Genomic DNA, 23,795 nt, shown 5'->3' on the forward strand with positions numbered 1-23,795 from the left:
GGCACGAAGCCCGATCACGATTTGCTCGGAAGCATGCCCCTATATAAACGGTGCATATCGCAATCCGGATCCCACGATAAAGTCGAGCGAGTCCATAACACCGTGAAACGTCGGGTTCGCCTCTGTATACATATATCGGACGCCTTTATATCGACGGAAATAATCGGGGACGATAAATTAGCGCGATGCGATCCGGAGGTTTCGCTTTCTGATTTGCGGCCGGTTGAGCGCGTGCCACGTGCAATATTGCACGTTATGCACTCTTGAAAAGATGCGAGATATCGAGACGATAGATATCGTTTGCCGATCCTCGTGGATGCGCAAACGCGTATTAGGAAGGCGTACGCCCATTATGCGTAATGCGGCTTTGGGTGCCCCGTGATGAAGGGAGCAGAGAAGAAGTGGCATGAAGGAAGAGGGGTGCCCCGGCTGACTTCCGGTTGAGTCACTGTTGTGAGCCTTTGCCAGGAGGCGCAGGGCGCGCGTGGGTAACGAAAGACCGTCGTTTTATTTTATTTTTTTCACGTCGCTTCCAATCATGCTTCGGCAACCTTTGAATTTCAATGAGAAGCTTCAATGAAAGAAGTTTCTCCTCTTCGTCTGTGTCTCTTCGTTTTATATAAGCCGCTTAGAAAGAACTCGTACGTCACTGCTATAGATATATGAATGTAAGTTGCAATAAGATTACATCGAACCTTCAATCTTAATTTGATTTATATCAGGTATTCATATGAATCGATATGTATATATAAATTCGGTCATGTATATTTTTTAATGTTATTAAAAATGTATCTTTTTTGATAAATCGCTTATTTTCAAATTCTAATTTTCCTGGATTGATTGAAAAAAAAAACACTTGCGCGAGGAAATCTGTTCGTCAAACAAATGATCGGATGAGCAAACACATTTACGGCACGTTAGGGACGATCGAGCAAATTTCAACCTTCCCCAACGTCTTTCGAAACTCATTATATGTCTTTTTTTCCTTTACGATATGTCACGCCTCGTTAGAAGTATCTCTTTCAAAACTATGCTAAACGTTTGATTGGCTACAATAAAACAACACGCAAATGACTTACAATTAGTAACAAAAATGATTAAATTTTCCTTTGTTAACGATATTTATAAAAAGGGAAAAATATTTATGACTCAATTTTCAGCTGTCAAATTCGCACGCTCGAGATGCGAATAATCGATATTCGATTATGGATTATACATACAAATATATACATACATTCATATTCTGGTTAAGGGAAAGTTCTCTCGAGTTTTAACTCCAAAATTATACACCAGCTAAAGAAAAGGAAAACAATTTGCAAAATTGCAGCGCATACATTACGTGCGCATAATGCGCGGAAGAATGGTTTCTTCACGCACCTTCGGTGCACAATAAAACATCCCTCGTATATTCTTTACACACCACTAACACTCGTATTCGTGTTCGAGCGAATAAATAAAGCCAACATTTTCATTGTCGTCCATTCAGCTGAAAATCCCGAAGTTATCGTCGAAGCTGCATTTAATTATCAGCTTTCGCGGATTCGTTTAATAAATTAAAATTATTATAAACGTTACTCGTATCGTTTAATTTAATATCGCTGAGTGCCTTTGGCGCTCAAAGATCGATATATTTTAAGCGACATAATGTAAGCTAATTTCGTAAATCATACTCGTGCATCATCTTATCCTTTTATTGCGGCTAAATATATGTATACTGGATGTTCGTTTACCTATCGTTCGTTTTTCCCGCATCTCGCAACCTCTCAGGGTGGTCCACATCTCGGACTTGGATTATTCGAGGTCGCATGTGAGAGACCCCACACTCGTTTTCGCACATTCTGTTTTTTGCCAAACTATATATATTTTATATTCAAGCTTATGCAGCGTTTTCCTTGATCATCGATACGCTTAATCGCATATACACGAAGCAACGTGCAATCAGAGGTGAAAGTATCGCAAAGTGGCAATCGCAAGTGAATCAAATTATGTAGAAACGAATAATCCAAGAAGTGTTTTTATTATAAATTTTTTTTTACTCACAATGTGCAATTCAATTATCGAATATACGATATAAGAGGAATTAATGATTTATCGAGCGTTTCAGTATCAAGGCCGAGTCTTGCGAGAGATATATACCCGACAATTTGCAATATTATTCGTGAAAAGTGTAAAGTCAGAGCCGAGAATCGATGGTAGTTCAGTGAAAAGCCTGCGTCTACGAATGTTTGTTACGTGAAACACCGCTTAGCGTTAGAATTGCTACTTTCTGCGACGCTCAGTACACCGTAGCAGTTCTATTTTACGCATCAACTCGTATTCGTACCGTATTAGGAAACTAGCAGTTCAGAAAGGCGGTCACATGCGCGCCTAGAATTAGATAGCCATCGGATGTGATTTCCAGTTCCTCGTAGAAAAAAAAATCACGGACTACTGCTCTTTTCGTCATTTAACTTTTCTTTCGCGTTGCACTAAATGACGATTAAATATTTTTTACATTGTCAGACAAACTTACTTTTAAATAAAATGTATAATTTAAAAAATATATGATGTATTCGCGCAATTATTATCTGATAATTTATATAATAATAGAACGTATTATAAAATGCATTATTATGCAGCATTTTACATATTATAATAATACATATTACATTACAAATAAATATAAAATATATTTTATTTAAAAAAATGCATTATTATATTACTAGTGAAAATGATTAATTTTACTTTCAAGGCTGAAACTGCAGCCGCTGACTAACAAGTTTCAGTTGTGAACAACTAAAACTGAAGGATTAACTGTCAATAATTCTTCGATTAAATAGCTTTGGAAGGAAACTTTTATGGCATAACTTGGTGAATTCATTTCGGGACTGCAATTCGAACAGTCTTCACGTGTAATCTAATGAGAATTGCAGGAATTTTCATCTACTTTGAATTTCTCAAGTTTAATATCAATAAAATGCGTCCTATTAAAATCCTTATCTCGGCATCTCTTTCTTTAATACGCACAATGAAAGAAGTTAATAACTGGTTATTAATCCCATCTCTCCCTTTCACATAATTATTCTCGAGATCATGGTGTAATATCCTTTACGTGACTTGTCAAATGGATTTGTAGAGTAATGAAATTTTTTGCAAAGCAATATATTTGGCCTTGAAAACATTTTTTTCTTCGCAGATGTAAGTTTCGCTAAATTTTAGGCATATGGCGTACACATTTTTGCACAGCCGTTCGATCAACACGCGATGAAATAAAACGAAATATTATATATATGAATATCCTTTCCCACGTCGTGCCAGATGCTAACTTTTGTGCGGTTCTTACATATCCAAGGCTTGCACACGCACGCTACATCCCGTGATACGACATAGGCCGGCACTCTTTAAAGAAACTTTACATTAGCAATGCGAAAAAAGGTGTATGGCCAAGGATGGCGCGAAAGTGCAATCGTAACACGACATTACGCCACGTTGGTTTCTTTTTGCACCTTACTCACGATCGAGATTTAAATGGAAAAAGTATAGCAAGATTAAAATTCCAATGTGCTTCACGTAATGTTCCCTCGCTCTTCATTTAATTTTTTAAAATATTAAGAACTTGAATAAATGTTTGAAAAAATAGAATAAAAAATAAATATCTACGAGAGAATATAAATACATTAAAAATCTCATTACTCTCTTTTAAATGTGCGCAATTGTTGATACATTCAACGTTAATATTTAAAATTGCCGGAGAATGCTTGTCACGGTTTTCTCGAATAATAGTGATTACAAAAGTCGAGCTCTTGATAACTTTGCATGAAAATAATATCTCAGATAACACGCAACTACACTGCTTTGTCACGGAAAAGTTCGCGTGATACGGACAAAATCGAAACTGCAAAATTGCAAATGCGAAACCATTAATTTAGAAGAAGCAATTGATGGGAGGGGCTGAAGTTCGCATTCTATTGAAAAGCTCGATCTAGAATACACTCTGACTCATACTCCGACTTTAACCTGCCAGCTCGCAGACTATAGATTGGCAAAAGCTATCGACTTTCCTCATAAATCAGCGAAACTAATATCTAACGGTTATCGAAACTTCTCACGAAACGATACTCGCCGACCTTGACGATGTCACGAATTCGTTCAAGTAAAAATTTCTTGCCAATCGATACTCATCTCACAGAGATACGCTTTTGCCTCATAATATATACATATGTGTCTGACATAAGGCGTCACACTGAAAATATACAAGTAGATCTTGTTATTTGGAGACAATTTTTCCTCAGCAAAAATATTGAAGCATAATAAGTTTCGTGTTATAAGCAATCGAAAATGAACCTTGTGGAAATAAAATATTAACAAAACCATATTCTCCCATTAATTTCAAGTAGAGTACCTATATTTTAAATAAAATTTTAATTTAAGATTTAGTTATAAAGATACATGATGATAAAAATTGGGAACATGCAAAAAATGATGACCTCCCACGACATTTTTGCTGAGGAAAAATTGTTTCCACGTAACGAGATCTACTAATATATTCTCGGTGTGACACTTTATGTCAGACATCCTGTATAATATAAAACTACGTGTGTACTCACTTATCGTCTTGTTGATCCAATCGGCCAGATCTTCCTGAAGCGGGATCAGCTGACGACTCTGGGCCGAGTGCAGCCGCTCGTGGTAGAACTCGAATTCTTCCTCTTCCGGCGAGGGTCGCGGCACATCGGCGCGATTAAAGACGGAAACCGAGGTTGGGCCCCAGCTACTGCGATAACGAGTATGCTGGGAGGACGGGAATCGGCTGGTGAACGACATCGCGGAGCTGTCAGTCCTGCGGAGGGTCCTGGCGTTGCACGTCGGATCCTTCCTCGAAGTTTCTCTCCTCGCTCTACCCGGGTCCTCTTCCAGGACCCACTTCACCCTCTTCGACAGTTCCCAGGCTATTTAAGAACGACTTCGTGCAGGAACGTGCGCCTCGCGATCAAGTGGCGTCTGAGAAGCAAAAAGGGAATCTTTCGTTATCACGAGATGGCGTCGTTTTCGGAAACCTGGACAGGTATCGAGATAATGAGACGCGTTACGAAGCTTTTCTTAGAAAGAAGAGAGAAAAATTGAAATACACAAGACGATAAAGACATAATATATATATATATATATATATATATATATATATATATATATATTATCTCGCACTTTTACGCGCGCAAGAATTCTCTTGCGATTTCTCTGGGAAGCCGTGACGAAACGATGAGATTTTATTCTGTTGAGTAAGGGCTCCTCTTTAAGTGCCTTGTCTACTGTTATCCCCAGAGCTATAAATTTTAGACACAGACTGAAGATAGCTTGAAAAATATCGCTTTAATATCACTAAATATCGCTAAAGCATATACATGACTTCACAGTAATCATGAAATCATAGCGCTTATTATCAAGTAATTGTGTGTAAAATAAAATAAATTCAGAAAGATAAAATTACGTGTAAGAAAAAAAATTATCTCTTATTGTTAATTGAAAATTATATTTTTTTCACAAGGTATATAGAGTCTCTATATGCGAACGGAGTAATGATTAATAATTACTATGTCTATATACATTTACTGTTACTATCGCGTGCTTTAATTCTATGAGGGAGCTATATAAAAGAATACAAGAGGTCGAATGATTAAGGAACAAAGAAATCTGAAGAGCCCAATATCGAGCACGAACTGCTGATCAGCTTACAAACGACACGATGAAGTGGATATCATTTTGTATTTTGCAAAGTATTAGCACGTAGTACTTTTTAAACAAGACCAGAGTTATATCATCTCGGGAGGTGAAACAATTAGCAACTCACCCACCAATAATTAATTAGGTGCCTTTTGCATATTTTTTCAACGAAAAGAAATATTTTTCAACAATATGACAATGCCTTCCTTCGTGCAAATTGTATTTGACATGAAAATAAAAATAATATAATACAATGTCAAAGAGAGTTAAAATCTATATATATACATATCTCAAATATTTCGAACGACAGGAACGAGAGATCGAAGATCGTAATTATTAATCGTACCGCCAATGTCAAAATGCTGATGTCAGCGCCTCTCATCTAAGAAAACAAATCACCCAACGTGATGTTCACGGACAAACCTACTAGCGTCCTTCGACATCGATACATCGATATCTTTTAAGACGCAGCCGTCTCATCTTATTACCATAACGTAATATATTACCGCGTCGAGATACGTACGCGAGTTTCTTAGATTCGTGGGTATATTAAGAGCAACTCAGCACTCGGAGAGACTTTCTTATCGAAATTTCTAGCGAGACGAATGATGGCGAGCGACAAGTTTGCGAAACCGGTGAAACTCAGCGTGCAATCGACAGATGAGATTGTCACCGCGCTTGATGCTTGCAATCAGCATGTGGCACGTGGGCGCGAAATATCTTCTCACATACGTCACAGTAGACATCCTCATAAATCGCGGGAACACACGCTGATCGATAAATCTGTCCTTCGAGTTTTCTATATTAATAGTATTTTTATTATAATTAAATCAAATTATAAAACGAATGATAAACAACGTCGATTCTCTTTAAGATAAACGTGTGTAGCTCCAATTAATTTCTAACGCACATAGACATTCCATATTTAATGTTTAAACTTTTTTAAAAAATTAAACATCAAGTTAGCACTATCCTAAATATTGTAAATAGCAATGATAATTTTATGAATATCAAAGAAAAAATGTATTAATAATTTTTCAATGAGCTCTATCGACATTTGTCGATATATATGAATAAAGTTGTAAATTGCAGAAGATGTGCGCGATATTTTTCAAGTCGTCACATATCGTAGATTTGCTATAACCACGATTACATCCGCTTTTGAAAGAAGAATCTAAAAAGATTTATATGAATCCACTTAACGTCTCAATCTAAAGTCTTCATTAGCGCCGTCCGAATAAATCGATTATCCCATTGTACCGCTCAGATTTATGTAATACTTTGCGCAAAAAAAGAAAGAAAAAAAGAAAAAACGGACATGAGAAAGAACCCTTGCGTAAAGATTCCTATGTACGGCGCATACGTACAACATGACGAGCTCAAAGACCACGTATAGCGGTATGCGTTACAGAGGCTGAACATCTCGCGTTCCTTAAGTCGAACGCTGTTTATAAGCATCGGCCAACAAGGAAACGCAACGTATATACGCACATGGTTATCCTCGTGACTAAAGATTTGTCTATCCATATAGGAAATAAGCCCGCTGTCAAATTGGAGTTTATCTTTCCTGAAGCGTGCCTTTGTGCGGTACATACACTAATTTCGAGTTGTAAGATCCATCGAACGATTTACAACTTCTCCACTTCCCGACTTGTTCGACGCTCTCAAAGACATCATTCATGAAGTCAGTATTGTCGGCGTTTGAATGAACGAATGACTTGGTTAATTCGCGAGATGTTTCGCGATGATAAACACGATTCATCAAAATGATAAATAAAATCTAAATTTATCTAAATATGTATTATTTTATTTTATTATTCTTTCTTACAGTGAATATCTAACACATCGCAAGTAGATTGTAAAAATCTAGGCGTGCGCTAAATTTAATCGATCAGATCATAAGATTTCATCATCGCTCGAAAAAAAAAAACTGGAGATACAGACTGATGCGCGGATATCATTAGTCAAGCTTTTATTTTTTGCTGGATACGTAATGTTCGCCCACAGGATGACATAAATTCATCTTTCTATACAGTTTGACCTCTGCATTAATTTGTGAACACACTTGTCGATCTCTCGATATCCAACTGTTCAAAGTAATTACATACTTATCGCAGACATAACGTTATTTCACGCCTACATTCGAAAATTAACATACTAATCTCAATGGGCAGCTGTTGATAGTTTCTCATTTTGATGGAAATACGCGAATGATATGCGAATAATATGTAACGCTCTGCAGAGTTTATTCCGATAAAAAAATATATATCGTTCGAATTGTAGAGCGCAACTTTATGAATCGATTGACGAGATTATTTTAATGGACTTATATTGCGCATAATTTAAAAAATATTTAACTAATATATTTTCGTCAGCATTTCAAAGTTTCCTAACCCAGTTAGGTGTCAAGTATATCGTGCTGCATCGTAATATCTTTATTAAAAAAAACATGGTCTATTTCACGTTAAAATAATACACGAAACCGTCTATTTTGTTCTCGATTTTTATGATAAACTTTTAAAAGTTCGTCCAATCTTCTTAATCACTATGCGGATTGGATAATACAAACGAGGACGATCAATGCGAAAAAATGCAGTCGTACGTGAAAGGAGAAGTTAATAAAACGATAGTGAACTGCGACATGGTCCATTAGCCGATCGGAAAAATCGAATTGCCGCATTATGCGTCGAAGTCAACGACCGACTCGACAACAATCGAGTTTAATCGGAGGATGAGCGGCGAATTGGATCGCCATTAGAGACCTCAACCGCACTAGATTAACTATGTGCTGCAAAAGCTGGGCGTCCATCATTGCGCGTCCGGCTCGCGAACACGTGGGCGTCTACTCATTACGAGAAGACACGTGTAACACACGGACGTCGCGTGACAATCTCTCGACAGAGGATGACTCCGAATAGCAATAGTGGAGTCATTGCAAACAGTTATTCGTCGTATATGTCCGCAGTGCGCAGTGTTTGCTGTTGTCGAAATAAAATTATGTAGATGATCATCTAGAAATTTTGACGTCATCTTACCTTTATAGATAATAAAAACATGTATTATTTATATCTACATTTTACATGAAAAAACGTCTTATCTTTACTAAATTATCTAGAATAATGTTCAGATAATTTGGTTTAGAGTCCATAGTACATAAAAGTACTTAAGTAGTAGCACTTATGTAATAAGTGATAAAAATTTATAAGTAAAAATATAAATATCTTTTTATATCTCTTTTATAATTTAATTTTTTATAATTGTGTTTACATAAGCGATAAAAATAGTATTATTTGCAAATTATCTAGATAAATCGCCATATAATTTTATCTTTTATCTAGGTATATTTAAAAATCATCTAGATAATTTTTAAATCATCTGAACACAACACTGGCAGTGCGTCACTGATATTAATGTTACCCGTTCTATCCATTCGTCTATGATTATCAATATTAATCACGATGTCTCATTTACGATCGTTAGTTTAACGATGATAATTCGTCCAAGTCGTCCATTAGCAACAAAAGTCATTTAACTGTCTTTAATTACTGTCGAGGTAAAGGCAATTTCTTGCCATTAATATTTCATCATGCGTGTGGACATTATGATAATTATTGTTTTATAAATGGATACTTAATTATTTCCTGATCGCGTTAATAAGCTATACAGTTCCGCGACTTGATTTAAACGCGATGATTTTTGCGCAGAGAGAAAGATTTGCTAGGTCAGCTCCGGCGCATTTCTCTAGTCGTTTTACTTTTTTGCACGTAAGCTCAATGCTGCATGTAGGTGGTCGTTATGCGAGAACATACCGCCATAAAATGTTCCTTAAAAGGAACCGATAAAGTCGCGGTCACTCGCATCACAAAGCGACATCATGTCGGTCAGATTACAGAAATTTTATAGAGCTGTATACATATACATGTATGCACCATTACATATACGTGTTTTATGCAAAAATTATATTACGTTATTTACATATATATTTTAATTCTTTCCTGCTTGAAAAAAATTAAAATAAATAGCAGGTGTCAAATATTATATCACGTAAACAAAATTATTATATTTTTAGTTATACATATTATATATGGCATACAAAATACACCTATTCTTATCGATGCATTCCATATATGCTTCCATATATTGGATTATAAGTAATACATAGGTTTTCACGTAATGAAAATCGATATTTCACACACGTAGTTTGCCAATCACTTCTATCGAATATCTGACGCATTCAAAACATTTTATATGGATATGCAGCCTCTTTCTCAACAAGATTATTCATTAATTACCGCAATTGTAGGCACAACTGTTGCTCTTTTCCTGCCAGATAGAAAGCAGCTTTGTAGAAGTGCTGCTTGCACTGAATTCTATAATGAAAGATTTTTCGCTGTAAAGAAAAATAGTGAATATATATTTTTTAAATTCTCATAGTAAATGTTGTTTAATGCATCAATATTTTTCTTTACAACTTTCGAATATAGCTAGTTTCAAAATTTCATGTAGAATTTATCAGATATAGAAATGTTCCTGCAGCTATATGATTCATTTGCCGTTAATGGTAATTTTATACAAACTTTCATAAATATCCCAGATAACACATGCACCCATCATTTGATATTAAAATGACGTGTGTCTGCTACCTGGGATCGTATTCATATTAACGATTTCCTAGAAATATTTAACGTGATAAAAAATAACATTTAATATCCCAAAATGTATATTTAGTAATCGTTTTTACGAGAGATTGGACGGTATCTTATCGCGTCAGAATATGAGAATTCGATAAAAAAGAATTCCAATATTATTACTATATATTACTGGAGAAACTTTTCGTTTCAATAGCAATCGCAGGAAAGAGATCAAAAGAATGTGTAAAAATATAGTCGGCAGTGCATCGCGAGTTAATTAAAGCGCACAAACAGAGCGTGCCCGTCCAATTACCGTTCTCGAAGAGTATATATGTACGTCTATGGCTGGTTTGTCCAACGCAAACTTAAAAAGTAATGTCGCGAGTTGAGTTTCATCCGTTTGCCCTACAAAGTCAATTAGAGAATGCCGAGAGACAACAGATTTCCCCGTACAAAAGATGCGGGAAAACTTAAATTAGGGTAAGCCCAGCATGTGGGTCACATCATTTTGCGATGAAAAAAAAAACCGAGAGAGGCTGTCCGATTCGATAAGAGAATCAAATTCATACGCGTACAACCGTAACGTCGGGACTTTCACTGCCTTTAATCATAATTACAGCCATATATATTCACACGCACGTGGCACTTAACGTATGATGAATGTGTCATCGTACGGTTGCAGAGAATGGATTTTACATTTCTTAGTTAGAGGAAAGATTGATGAAGCGCCTTTCTTTTTTATACGTCTCAGACATATGACGATCGTAACGGGTTATCGCGTATGTGTGAAATAGATTCGTCGATTTTCATTAAGATATCGCCAGGAGGCTTCGATCGCACAGTCAGTATAATATTTCAACCGATTAAATGGCCGCTATACCGTACAATATATATATTATACGGTATCTGGAACGGTCTCGTAAAATGAAATTGACCGACGACGCCGGAGACCGCGAGGTCTAGACTTTACCCTGCAATTTACTTATTTGTTTGATTAACGCCGGAGTCAATTAAATGTCATCGAGCCTAGGAAGCGGATAGCGATAAGATATATTTTACGCTCCGATTAGTGCATTAATAAAGCGCAGTTTTGCGCTTTTACGAGCGCGGTACTCTCCCGGTGATCCCTTTCGACGCGTTTCCGAGATTCAAGCGGTGCAAAATCCGCGCCGTAGATTAAAAGAAACGTCTTGATTTCCTCGAGGCGCGGTAATGCGCCGTTAGCAGTAATAAGATTGAGGTAATAAGTGATCGTTTTGGAGCGTGACCATCGCGCGTAAGAGCGTTTATACACATATGTATATATATATATATACATATGTGTATAAACGCTCTTACGCGCGATGGTCACGCTCCAAAACGATCACTTATTACCTCAATCTTATTACTGTATTACTATATATATATATATATATACAGGGTGTTACAAAAGTACCGGAACAGCAGAATAACTCGAAAAATCTGACGTTCAAATAGCCAGGAAAAAATTATAAAAATCCAGTACTTAACATTTTTTCTAGGACTCATATTTTTCGAGTTATTCTGCTGTTCCAGTATTTTTATAACACCCTGTATATGCAATGCATGACGTTTCGCGGGCAATAAAATCTCGAGAGAAGCAAGAAGATATACAGAGAAAGAGGGAGACAAGAGACGTTTTACCGGAGGTTCTCCGTGCCGGGAAACGAAATTCGACGTGTGTTCCGCCGTCGGCGCGAAAGTTCATGGATGAGCATAAACCGTCGCGATGGCGGGAAGTCATCAACGCCTTGCATTTCCGGCGAGAGAAAGCCATGCAGGCGCGCGCGCGTAGACGCCGCCGTTCTTGTTTTCGCTTTATTTCTCGCGGATCAACCACGTGGCTCATCAACAAGATATCAACGGCGATGATCGAGATAAGCCGGAAATCTTGCCAAATTATGTTTGACGTTTATGACCGTGTCTCGTTGTTTGTTCCTCTTGTCGCGATATTAAGATATTCGACGGCGATAGCACCTTGCATTCATTGATCTCGCAATCAGTATGAATCGCCTGATGACTAATGAGTCGACAAACCGCCTTCAGATAAAAAAATCTACATTTTAAAAGGAAAAGAGATATTAATATTTATGCATTGTATATTATCGCGGAGAATTATTGTATAAGCATCTCTAATACCAAAGCCGTAAAAAATTAATCCGAAGCACCGCATAGTTTTACAAATTTGTTCTATACTTTTTGACATATATATGCACCTTTTTATGTAATAATTATATATGTTATATGAAGTAATTATTTCATATTTTTTTACAAAGAATAAAACATGATTTGACAAACTAGGTCATAACAATCTGTAAGAGTGCGATGCAATTCATTAAGTTAAACCATATACGATGTGATGTTAGTAAAACTGCTGATGCGCTTTAATGCCCACGTGGAATATATTCTCTTCCGGGAAATAATTTTAAAATTGTACACGCAAATGAAAATGCATCTGGCACGATTCGATATTATCGCCGTTGATATCATTACAGGTTTCGCACTTTGTAATATGATTACCAGCTGTTACAGGAGATAATGACCGTGCTTAATGTGTTTTAACGGGCTCGCGGCAATAAACGGCTTGCAAATAAAGAAAACGAAGCCTAAAGAAAGCTACCTTCTTCGCATATGAGCGATCGAAAATAAAATATTTCTCCACGAGTTGACATTTAAGGAATTTTGTGCAAACAACTTTTTAAACAGCGTATTTTCTAAATTATCAGACTATAGTAATTATTTAATTTGGCGTCAAACACTTATCATTGTCGGCTTTTAAATATCTAATTTCTCTTTAGATCGGCGTGCAAACGTCGCACGCTTTAAGGACAAGCCTTAATTACGGCAAAGATGACGAAGAAGAGTCGCAAAGTACATACATACGAGGTATAATAGCAGATATACTCTCGTCTATATGCGGATAATGAGTTTCGTGGAGGCAGGTCGTTGCCTGACGCCTTAGAGATTCTTTAATGACTTTATGTCGCAGTGCGCGCACATCGAGATGTGTCATTTAAAGTTCGTTCTGCGAAAGAGCCCGTCAGTCGTTCGTCAAAGTGTCGTGAGAAAGAGAGGCACTATCATATAACGGATCAATCAAAAAAACTAACTGAAACGTTTATCGCAATTCTAAACATTTAAAAAATATGAAGAAAATGAGCGCATAATTAATACATTAGAATTAATTACATTAGAAAAATGTGTGTGATAATTGTATTTTAATACCGAAACATTAACAACTGTAAAAAATGATTTATTATTAAAATTTTTTAAATTTAATAAATTAAAATTAAATTAAAATAAAATTGAATAAAATTTATTAAATTAAGGCAATGAGGAATTAAGAATAAATGAAAAAATTTAGTTATTTTTAATAGAGTCTGTTTTCATAGGAATTTAATTGCTTTGACATTTAATCCAAAATATTCACTAACATTACAATAATCTTATTAGAAAAATGATAATTGTATTTTTATATCGAAACATCAACAGCTTTAAAAAATTATTATAAATTTTTTAAATTTAATAAAGCCCTTAAAAATTGAAAATAAATGAAAAATTCTTGATTTAATCTTGGCTTTAGATAGCTATTGCTTTTATAGAAATTTAATTGTCTTGGCATTTGATTATCAAGATATTTAATAATGAAAATTAAAAAATTATATAAATTATTATAAATTTTTAAAATTTATCAAATTAAGGCTTGAGGAATTAAAAATAAATGTAAAATTCTTGATTTTAGTTAACTTTGACTTTAGTTAGTTATTACTTTTATAGAGATTTAATTGCCTTAGCAAGTACCTTGGAATTTAATTGTCGAAATATTTAATGATAAAAATTAAAAAGTTGTGAAAAAGAAAGATAAATGATCACAATGTATTCAATTTTGATTGAGGAAAAAAAACTTCGTGATAGAGTCCATAATCGAGAGAAAGTGTACGGTGTCTAAGGAGAACTTGGCATGCTTTTTCAACTACGTGTTTCGAATAATCTCTTATATATGTCACAGAGAACGTTATTTCTATTTTTATTCTGAAAGTGATAAACTGCCTGCGAAGCATAATAAACTTTATATTCGAAGTAATTAGCTCTCTAGAAGAACATATGTGTAGGTGCGAAACAATATGCAAACTCGTTAAACATTACTGAGACATATTGCTTCTCACTTTCTTAAATACCAGTTGATAAGAATGAACAAACAGCAATTTGTGGCTCTTAAATGCACTTCAAAAATAAAAAATGTGGCGATTATGTAATAGCCACAAACATTTAAATTTCGAAACATATTTGAAATATACATCATGTTGCAATCGATCTATGCTTGTTATACTTACAGCATTAAACGCGAATATATTGTAAAAGCGGCAATTAGAATTCATTATATAGCTTTATAATTCATCAACTTCTACTACTTATCAACCGTTTTCGCAGAATTGAGAGATACTCAATTTTCCGCAATGCAAATATTGATTCGATTGCGAAACCAAGATATGCTACGTAGGACGATACAACATATCAATAAATTTACAACCTAATTTATGTATCAAGTTATTGATAAATATAATATCTACACACACACAAATAAATCACAGAAATGCTGCTAAGAATTATTTCCAAATTAACTTCGGGATGATAATATATACTGTCTGTCAATAACATAATAATACACACATCGACATTTGATCGTAATAATATATATACAAAATACACAAGAAATGCTCCAAAATAATACAACTATAACAATCTAAAATTTCGATTTAAAATTAAATTAGCTCCTTTTCTCGCGAGATAATTTATTTCTTTTCTTTTATATTCATTAACATTGCAATAATTTCTATCACGATAAATTCAATAAAACATTTTCAAAACATGTATAATTTTTTGCAAAATAAAACCAATATATTCCAATAATAATCATATTGTAATCGTAATATATTGTATATAAATATTATTGAAAATCCTTCACATTTTTGCACACGGTTGTTTGTGCGAGAAGCCACTAAAGATGATTACCTTTTTTAACGCCGTTATCATTATAAGTCGATAAGTCCCGCTTATCATGTTTATAAACTCTACTGTATACTTGTCTAATGTCAACAAATAGATTTTCATTGTGCTAATAATAACGCTATGAAAATTTCACGAAATTTCTGCGAAATTAAGCCGGTCGCTTACCTGAGGTGCGCTCGTGAGAAACATCGCTCGTGTGTCTTTCTCGTTCGCGAATTCCCCGAATTCTCTCTCTCTCATTCACTTGCTAATTGAGCACCTCGTGCTCCGACAGACCCGTACACGCCGATCATCCGATCACGACTGCAGCCCTTCGAAGCCGGCGCTTCGAGAGAGCGAACTCGCGAACGCGAAAGACGGAGAGGGAGATATCGTTGGCAGAAATCTCTTACCCCTACCACGTCGTGCTCGGAAAGCAACTCTGACAGCTGCTATTGTACGCAGAGCTCGCACGGAAACGGACCAGGACACAGCTAGAGATAAATTATCCCTCAAATGAAAAGATCAATTTCTCCCGGGAACCCCACTGTATTTTTGTTACCTGAAATCGGGGCTTCGAAGGGCTGCATTTGTCAAATCTTTGAACCCTTAGTCTAGTTATTTCTTTATCTACATTTTTTATGAATGTTATTTCATTGAAAAATGAAATTTAAGACCTTTGATACCGCTTGACAATTTTGAAAGTAACGATTAAGAATGCATCCGCACAACGAATAATAAACGAGAAAGAGAGAATTTTAACGAGCGGCTAGAAGTGTCATAATAAGCTTATCCCAGCTGATTTGATGTCGCGACGACCGCAAAGTACCTTCTCCGAGCGCGGCGTGCGAGTAATAATATTGATGATGATACTTGTAGCACTCGGCTACGAGATAATAACGAAGTAAAAGTAATAATGAAAGTTAGAAAAGCAGAGAGGATGTAAAGTACGTGCGACTACTCACGCTACAGCGAGTTTCTTTCGAAGGGTGGCGGATGGACTTGGATGGCTAACGACCCGTCGAGGGCATCAATCGGCATCGCGAATCCTCCGGGACTCCCAATTCCCGCACCCTCGCACGTCGTCGTCGACGTCCTCGTCAGACTTTACTTGAGCCGCCGACGGCCACCACGTGCTCTCGCTCGCCACCGACCCGGCGACCGCAGACCGTAAATACTATATACCCGGTTGCGAGCGCATATCGGAGCACTGCTGCGTGCACGCGCAGACGCATTTGACGTGCGCTCTCATTTCCAACCCTCTCGCCCCCGGAATCCCCTCGGGTTCCCACGCGATACGAGCGCGAAACCTACCGCGCCCCCATTCATCCCCGTGCATTCACGGGCGAAGCGCGACGACGCGACGCGACGCCCCGAGAGAGAGATCCTCCCGCGTGCAACCCTCTTGATCAATACTCCGACTTCCTCCGACCGCGAACATCCTCGCGATCCTCTCTGGACCGCGCGCGAGCTTCGGTATGCCGAATAGAATAGGAGGTATATATATATATATATATATATATGTATACGTCGAGACAAAAGAACCGCCGAGATATGTCGGTGTGAAGGGCGATTTGGGTGTATTGCAGAGTGTCGAGGGAGATTGAATAAATAGACTGTTCGACGCCTGTAACCGCTGAACCATTTCGGTGAAAAAAAACGCCAGTACGCAGGAACGAATTTTCTCTTAGAATTTATCCTGAAAATCATAATGGTGGGACAATATATATGGTATTGGAAGAGTTTTTTTTTAGAGTTTCTCTGATTAATATTTACATCACGATAAAAAAGAAAAAATAATTAATATTCAGAATAAGATGTAAAATTTTTCGATTAATTTTTCTATGTACATATATTCATATTTTTTGTTGTGGTAAATATTAATCAGAGAAACTCTTAAATTCTTGCAATATTGTCCCACGATTACCATGATTTTCAGAATAAATTCTAAGAGAAAATTCTTTCCGTGTCATTCTATTTTTAAATCAATCGATAGAACGAAATTGTGAAAGAAAAATCGACTCTGTAAAATACCATTTCTTATTTATGTATTTTTAAAAAGACAGAACAAAAATGCTCGCATTTTCATCGAATGTGTGTTGTGCTGTTAAATATTATGTTGAGAGAGAAAAAATTCTATATACTGTCATAAAGATAATTTTATCTAGACAAATTCCGAAAGAAAATTATCCATTTCATTTTACACAGATAAAATTCTTTTTCGATAAAAACATCCTTAAGAAAGATTAGGGTTTCGTCTGGAAACTGGCCTTTGTCCATTACGAAGGGCAGACACGTCGTTGCCGGAAGAAGAATGTTAGAGCAGAAAGATTCGATTTCAGCGACGACGACCTTAGTTAAAGCTTAAGGAATTACATCAAGTAAACTCGACGATTTTGTATTGATTTCCCGAGAAACGGGAAAATTTTTATCACAAACGTACATTGAACAAATTAAAATGATCAAACGATTTAAAATAAAATGCGCTCTAATTTCGAAACTATTATACGCGTTCATAAAATATTCATCAGACTTTTTCGTAAAAGTGTTTAATGCAGATTTGATATGCGCAAATAGGACGAATCCAAACGATTGCCAGAGGCAAAACCTTTCTCACGATTGATCGGAGAGTAATCTGAAATCGATAGTCGTCTCTAATACTCGATGATTGCATATATGAGCTCTGATACTGTATGACTACCCGTTTACCTCCCTTTTCCTACTAATATTATATGTAGATACAGCTGTAAAACGTGCCCACGGTGTGCCGCGCCCACACATATTCGTTTATGAGCACTTAAAAAGCTACGCAGGAACGTCAGCAGTTTAAAGATCATGTAGGTGAAGGATCTGAGAGATTGAAGTATCTTAAACGTAGCTTCATGTCTCTTTCGCGTGTGTGTCGATAGCAACGAATTCTTGCTACGTGCATAATTATGAGAATACATATATAATATATATATAATAAGAAATTGCATTAGTGATTGTATAAAAGCTATTGGCCTTTCTAACTTCAATAACATTCATAGAATCAACCGTTAGATCAATTGCGGAATGAAAATATAATCATAAAACAGCAATTATAAAAATTGCTGGAGAAAGAATAATATGCATATGAATTTTATGAAATATGTCGGACAAATAATTCGGATCTGTTTCTCATGTGAAATTTTGCATATTAATCTTTCGCGTGAAAATTCAATTACGTTAAATTTAATATTGGTTCGTTCGATTTTAAAGTTCAATATTTCAAAATCAATATTTAATGCAATGTGTAATTTATATGAATATAAAAAATACCTTGAAGATTCGAAAGGAGGACGAATTCGACGTGCAGGATTTCTTTTTGCTATCTCACAGCCCATCAAATGCTGTAATGTTGGACTCCCATGCGATCACGAAGTAGCATTTTCGTAGTCTCTTCCTTCCGCAAATGCAGCGTAATCACTCGGAAACCGATTGCCAAGTATTAAGTAGCTCTGTTATATCCCATGAATGTTTCCTATACGGGTTTCCACTTTTCGATTGTTTCCTGAGCGGTTGTCACGACGCTACTCATAAAACCGGAAGTGGCTCAGTTAGTCACAATGCATATAACACGCATTTTTTTCTCTCTCGTCTGCACGTATATCTCTGCATAAGCGTGCATCGCGTTGTGCATTGTTATGCGCTTTCATACACGTCAGACCAGAGAAGTATATATCAGACAAAGTTGCATTCGCAGTCAATGACCAAAATGGAATCGAAATATGAGAAAAGCAAAAATGCATCTCTATGAAAAGGCTAGATCGTAAAAGAATATACGAAAGGTATAATGCTCGGAATGTAGGGTTACTACATTTTACAGCAAGATAGAGACGCCTTCTTCCGCTAACAAAGCGTTTTCTCTATAATCATAAATAATAACATGCACATCATACGAAACTGCATGGACTCTGGATACAAAATAGCGGAATGATAAAGTACATACGCAGAAAGTTACAGTGGCATCACGATGTCAAACAACGGTATAATTGGAACGCATTCTATATAAAAAAAAAAAAAAAAGAAATCGATAATCGAATAAATATTATACTTTTAAATTATTAGCTTATCTTTTATTTCTGTAAAATGTGACTCGACTATAAACTTTCAAATTGATGAAAGTTTCAAATTTTAATTTAGATGATATTTATGTGATATTAGTAAACTTTTATCTCACATATTATCTCAATAATTTTTCTCACATATTTTCTTGATAATTTTCTCAACCATAAACTTTCGAATTTATGAAATTTTTAAATTTTTATATAAAAGTTTATAAATTTAGATGAAATTTGTATGATATTCATGTGATATTAATAAATTTTTATCACAAATGTTTTCTCGATAATATATTATATGTGCATATTACAATCTTAAATAAAAGTGTTCTTTTTTTCTAAATGGTAGCTCTACATGAAAAAAGTGCTCGTGATTTTATAGAAGACATCTGAAAAATGAAATAAAGATGAACTGGTACCAGGAACCACCAGCTGGCGTGTCTGAAGATTCGGTCCTAAGCTCTGCCATGCTCTGATTATTACAGCGTTTATCGATTGTACCATGCTTCTATTTTTGATATCTTGTCCCCAAAAGCTCGATAAGTTGACTAAATTATATTATTCCAAACATAGAAATCATACGCTCGCGTGTTGTGTGTCAAACTGTTTCTACGATGACAAATAATGCTCGCGGATGACTCTTAAATCTATCATCTACTAGTACAGCTAATACGAGAATTATTATTTGCAACTCTGCGCACAATATGGAAAATATTAGGAATAAATATAAAATAGCTTAAGAATAAAAATTATTATAAAATAGTAAAATTAAAAAACCCTGATATACAAATACAAATTCGGATATAAAGGGCTCTTACTTAGCTTATTAGCCCTTACTAGTCCTTATACTCGAATTTGTATTTTATTTATATCAGTCTTTCAATTTTATTTTCAAATAATTCTTATTCCTAATTTTTAATATATTTATTGCTAATATTTTCTTTTTCTTGCGCAGGGCCTAACGTAATATAATTTCAATGTCTTAAAAATTGATATAATATATATAGATAAAAAATACATTCAGATATGAAATTTTTGTAGTTTCTGAATTATAAGAAATTGATAAAATCACACAAAAAAATGCAATTTGGCAAACTTTGTATTTCAAATGCAAATAAGAAATTTTAATATTATTTGAATACCTTTTTGATTAATTTTAACCTAACCATATTTCCTTAAATTCAACAATGATTAAAAGAAATGATCAAAACATTTCGTTTTTCTCACATATATTGAATCGATTTCAAGGTGCTGAGGATCAATTATTAATGATTGCGATTTACATCACACAATAATACATGAAGAAAGTCTCAAAGATTCTCAAAAATATAAAATATATAAAAATATCAGAAGAAACGCGATGACATCTTATCTTACAAAAATATGGCAATATGCGAGTTTGCTAGCTAATACTGAAGAATAATCACAGAAAAAGGAAAATTTCCAATTGGAATGATTCCATTCTCATCAATTACCGCATTATACATGTTTTTTAAATGAAAAAAGAGAAACTTACACATACCTTAAACGTCCGAAGATTGCTATGGCTCTCAATCAAATGAAGCGCACTTCCGCCTGCGTGTCATTATGTGAGTTTTCAGTATTTGACATGTCGGTAAAATCGCTATTTAGTGCATTATAGATTCTTACCAACAGCTGAAAAGTGATTGTGGCTAATTAATTCCAGCTCTATAAAGTGGATGAGATGGAGCTGCTGTATTTAACAGTTGAGATTTTTATCATCCACGTGCTGGAGACATTTAAACATACCAATAAGGTATTTATAAATAATTGACCAGCTGATCTGTGTTTCTCGGTGAAACTCAAGTAGAAATTAATAGAAATAATGGCAATGGCGGAAACATTGTTGAAACGGTATAAGACATTTCTGTTATGATTTATATATAATATTTGATTGAAGATTGATTGAGAGATACTCAATTATATTAATAAAGATTACGCTCGATTATTGATCATACATCTTATTTTATCCACATATAGAGATCTTAATTCTAAGAGAACGTCGTACATTGATTGGGATGAATATTTCATGGCTATAGCGTTCCTTTCTGCAAAACGGAGCAAAGATCCCAGCACTCAGGTCGGTGCATGTATTGTTAATAATGAAAAACGAATTGTCGGCATTGGATATAATGGAATGCCCAGAGGATGTGATGACAATGAGTTTCCATGGGGAAAGAGCTCTCATAATAATTTAGAGACAAAATATCTTTATGGTACAATAATATACGATAAACATAATATTTTCTTTTATTATATTATTATTATACACATATACATAAAAATAAAATATATATGTATGTATAATAATAATAATAAATAAGAGATAATATTTAACTATTAAAAACATTCATGTTAATTTTTCATTGGATGGTAGTGTGTCATGCAGAAATTAATGCAGTTCTAAATAAGAATTCAAGCAATGTTAAAGATTGTACAATTTACGTTGCTTTGTTTCCGTGCAACGAATGCGCGAAAGTAATAATACAATCCAGCATAAAAACAGTAATATATATGTCGGATAAAAATGCTCACAAAGTCGAGACAATAGCTGCAAAGAAAATGTTTGACGCTGCTGATATAGAGTATAGGTATTGTTATAGTTATATAGGAATGATCTGTTAATTTATTGCTACAATTGCAAGATCTCTTATAACAAAATTCATTAATTTTCTTTTAGGCAATATATTCCAAAAAATCAGAAAATAGAAATTAATTTCAGTGATATTAATTGGAATGAGATGAGTCAATTACCACAAACTCCAACAAAACAAGAAGATTAACAAAGGAAGATTAAACTTATCTTATCAATTATTATTGTGTCTCGTATCATGGACAACTATAATTTGATAGCAATTTTACTTTATTCTTCCATTTTTGTTTTATTCTTTTACGAAATATATTTTACCTAAGCAAATCGCATTGTATGAATAAAAAACACACACACAAAGATATGTTAGTTAGAACTATGAATAACAATAAAAATTAAGACATTTCTTCTATCAGAACACATCATGGTAGCATGTTCAATAAGAAAATTTTGTTTTTATTCATGTTTCTATTTATTTATTTATCTTTTCATTTGACATTTCATAAGTTGAATCTTTCCAATTAATGCTAATCACCAGATAGCACGTGAAAATACAACTTGTGATTGTATTTATTGAATATTGATTTTTTTGAAAGAGTAAACATTAATATTTACATATAAAAGTTAATTAAGAGTAGGTACAAATGCAGGCAAAGCAAACCTGCTCTTTCTCCAAAAACTTTACAGATTTGATAAGTCCCATTTTTTAATCATAACAAGATGAGCATGCAGAAAATAAATAAAACAATATACAGAAAAAGTTAAACAATAATTGCAATAAGACTAATATGAAAAGAATTTAGAATTGGATCCTTCACCGATTTTGAATAAAATTTGGCAGGATTATAAAGCAACTAAAAGTAGTATTAAGTACTTTATAGTCTTGGCAAGTTTCACTAAAATTGGTGGAATTCAATTCTGTATCTTCTCTTGTAAGATAGAATTAAATATATGACATAACTCTCTGTTTATGCGTTTTATGTGCTGTACAAATGTAATTAATGATAATATTCTTATGGCATAATGTAATAAGAAATATGTAACAATGTTTATTTTCTCTTTGAATTAAGCGGATTACGAGTAGATTAGTTTTACTTGATATAATATTTTTTCATGCTGATGCAATAATAATAAAAGAAACGGTTAAACATAAGGATATTTGATATATATGTATATGCGTGTATGTTAATATGTGTTTTATGTACATACTATACATTCGAATTCGTTCAATTAAAATGTTATTCCACTTATTTCCTCAGTGAATATAATGTGAGGAAAGTTAGAGACAATGAGCATGATTACATGACAAAATCTGAGAATTCATCACATAGAAGTTATCTTTCATATTACGGAAAATTGAGATTATATATCAGCATAGAATACTATGCATCATGTATATAGATGTCAAATCAATGAATAATATTTATAATATTGTTTATTATTAAAATGTTAATATTATGTTTTATAGCAATATTTTTTCATTTTTGCTATACATTAATCAATTATATCAATCATTATATCGGAATAAACAATAATATGTGTATACATATATATTATATATTAGTATATGTGTATATATATATATATATATATATATATATGTATGTATATACATACACACACTAATATATTATAATGTGTATTTGTGAATGCGATTACACGTCATCTATTTTGGAAACAAAATATTTGAAAATTCTAAAGCTATATAACTACCTTGTGACATTAAGTAGTATAAAATGGCAATTTTAAATTTGATTATACATTTTA

General features: G+C 34.4%; 2 protein-coding genes across 6 annotated transcripts in view; one reads left to right on the forward strand and one right to left on the reverse strand.

Moving 5' to 3' along the window:
- The window catches only part of LOC114935754 (growth arrest-specific protein 2), a 33,253-nt gene extending 12,258 nt beyond the window's left edge, over positions 1-20,995 (reverse strand). Inside the window, exons 1-3 of one of the 4 annotated variants that reach the window (XM_085488467.1) lie at positions 20,940-20,995; positions 18,636-18,886; positions 4,587-4,980 (exon numbers count right to left, since the gene is read on the reverse strand). In XM_085488467.1, coding sequence (XP_085344593.1) covers positions 4,587-4,803 — 217 coding nt within the window. In that variant the 5' untranslated portion in view covers positions 4,804-4,980; positions 18,636-18,886; positions 20,940-20,995. Of the gene's footprint in view, positions 1-4,586; positions 4,981-15,521; positions 15,691-16,300; positions 16,528-18,635; positions 18,887-20,939 lie in introns of those variants that run through there. The other 3 variants (XM_029308650.2, XM_085488466.1, XM_029308648.2) reach the window with 3 other exon arrangements.
- Positions 20,996-21,121: 126 nt separating this feature from the next.
- Positions 21,122-22,487, forward strand: LOC114935751 (deoxycytidylate deaminase). 2 transcript variants are annotated; one of them, XM_029308641.2, is made up of 4 exons: positions 21,122-21,292; positions 21,419-21,654; positions 21,816-22,029; positions 22,119-22,487. In XM_029308641.2, the coding sequence occupies exons 1-4, from the start codon at positions 21,264-21,266 to the stop codon at positions 22,219-22,221; spliced, it is 582 nt and encodes a 193-aa protein (XP_029164474.2). In that variant the 5' UTR covers positions 21,122-21,263; the 3' UTR covers positions 22,222-22,487. The 2 variants fall into 2 exon arrangements, with proteins under 2 accessions (XP_029164474.2, XP_085344777.1); XM_085488651.1 differs by having other exon boundaries at positions 21,122-21,194.
- The last annotated feature ends 1,308 nt before the right edge of the window (positions 22,488-23,795 follow it).

Source organism: Nylanderia fulva, unplaced genomic scaffold, assembly GCF_048542155.1.
Source record: "Nylanderia fulva isolate GAGA-0341 unplaced genomic scaffold, ASM4854215v1 Scaffold7, whole genome shotgun sequence".
In the NCBI taxonomy this organism is placed as follows: Eukaryota; Metazoa; Arthropoda; class Insecta; order Hymenoptera; family Formicidae; genus Nylanderia; species Nylanderia fulva.

Coding starts and splice junctions, on each gene's coding strand:
- LOC114935751 (XM_029308641.2), top strand. CDS start 21,264: ATGGCAATGGCGGAAACATTGTTGAAACG. Junction 21,655..21,815: donor AGAGACAAAATATCTTTATG/GTACAATAATAT, acceptor ATTGGATGGTAG/TGTGTCATGCAGAAATTAAT. Junction 22,030..22,118: donor GCTGCTGATATAGAGTATAG/GTATTGTTATAG, acceptor ATTTTCTTTTAG/GCAATATATTCCAAAAAATC.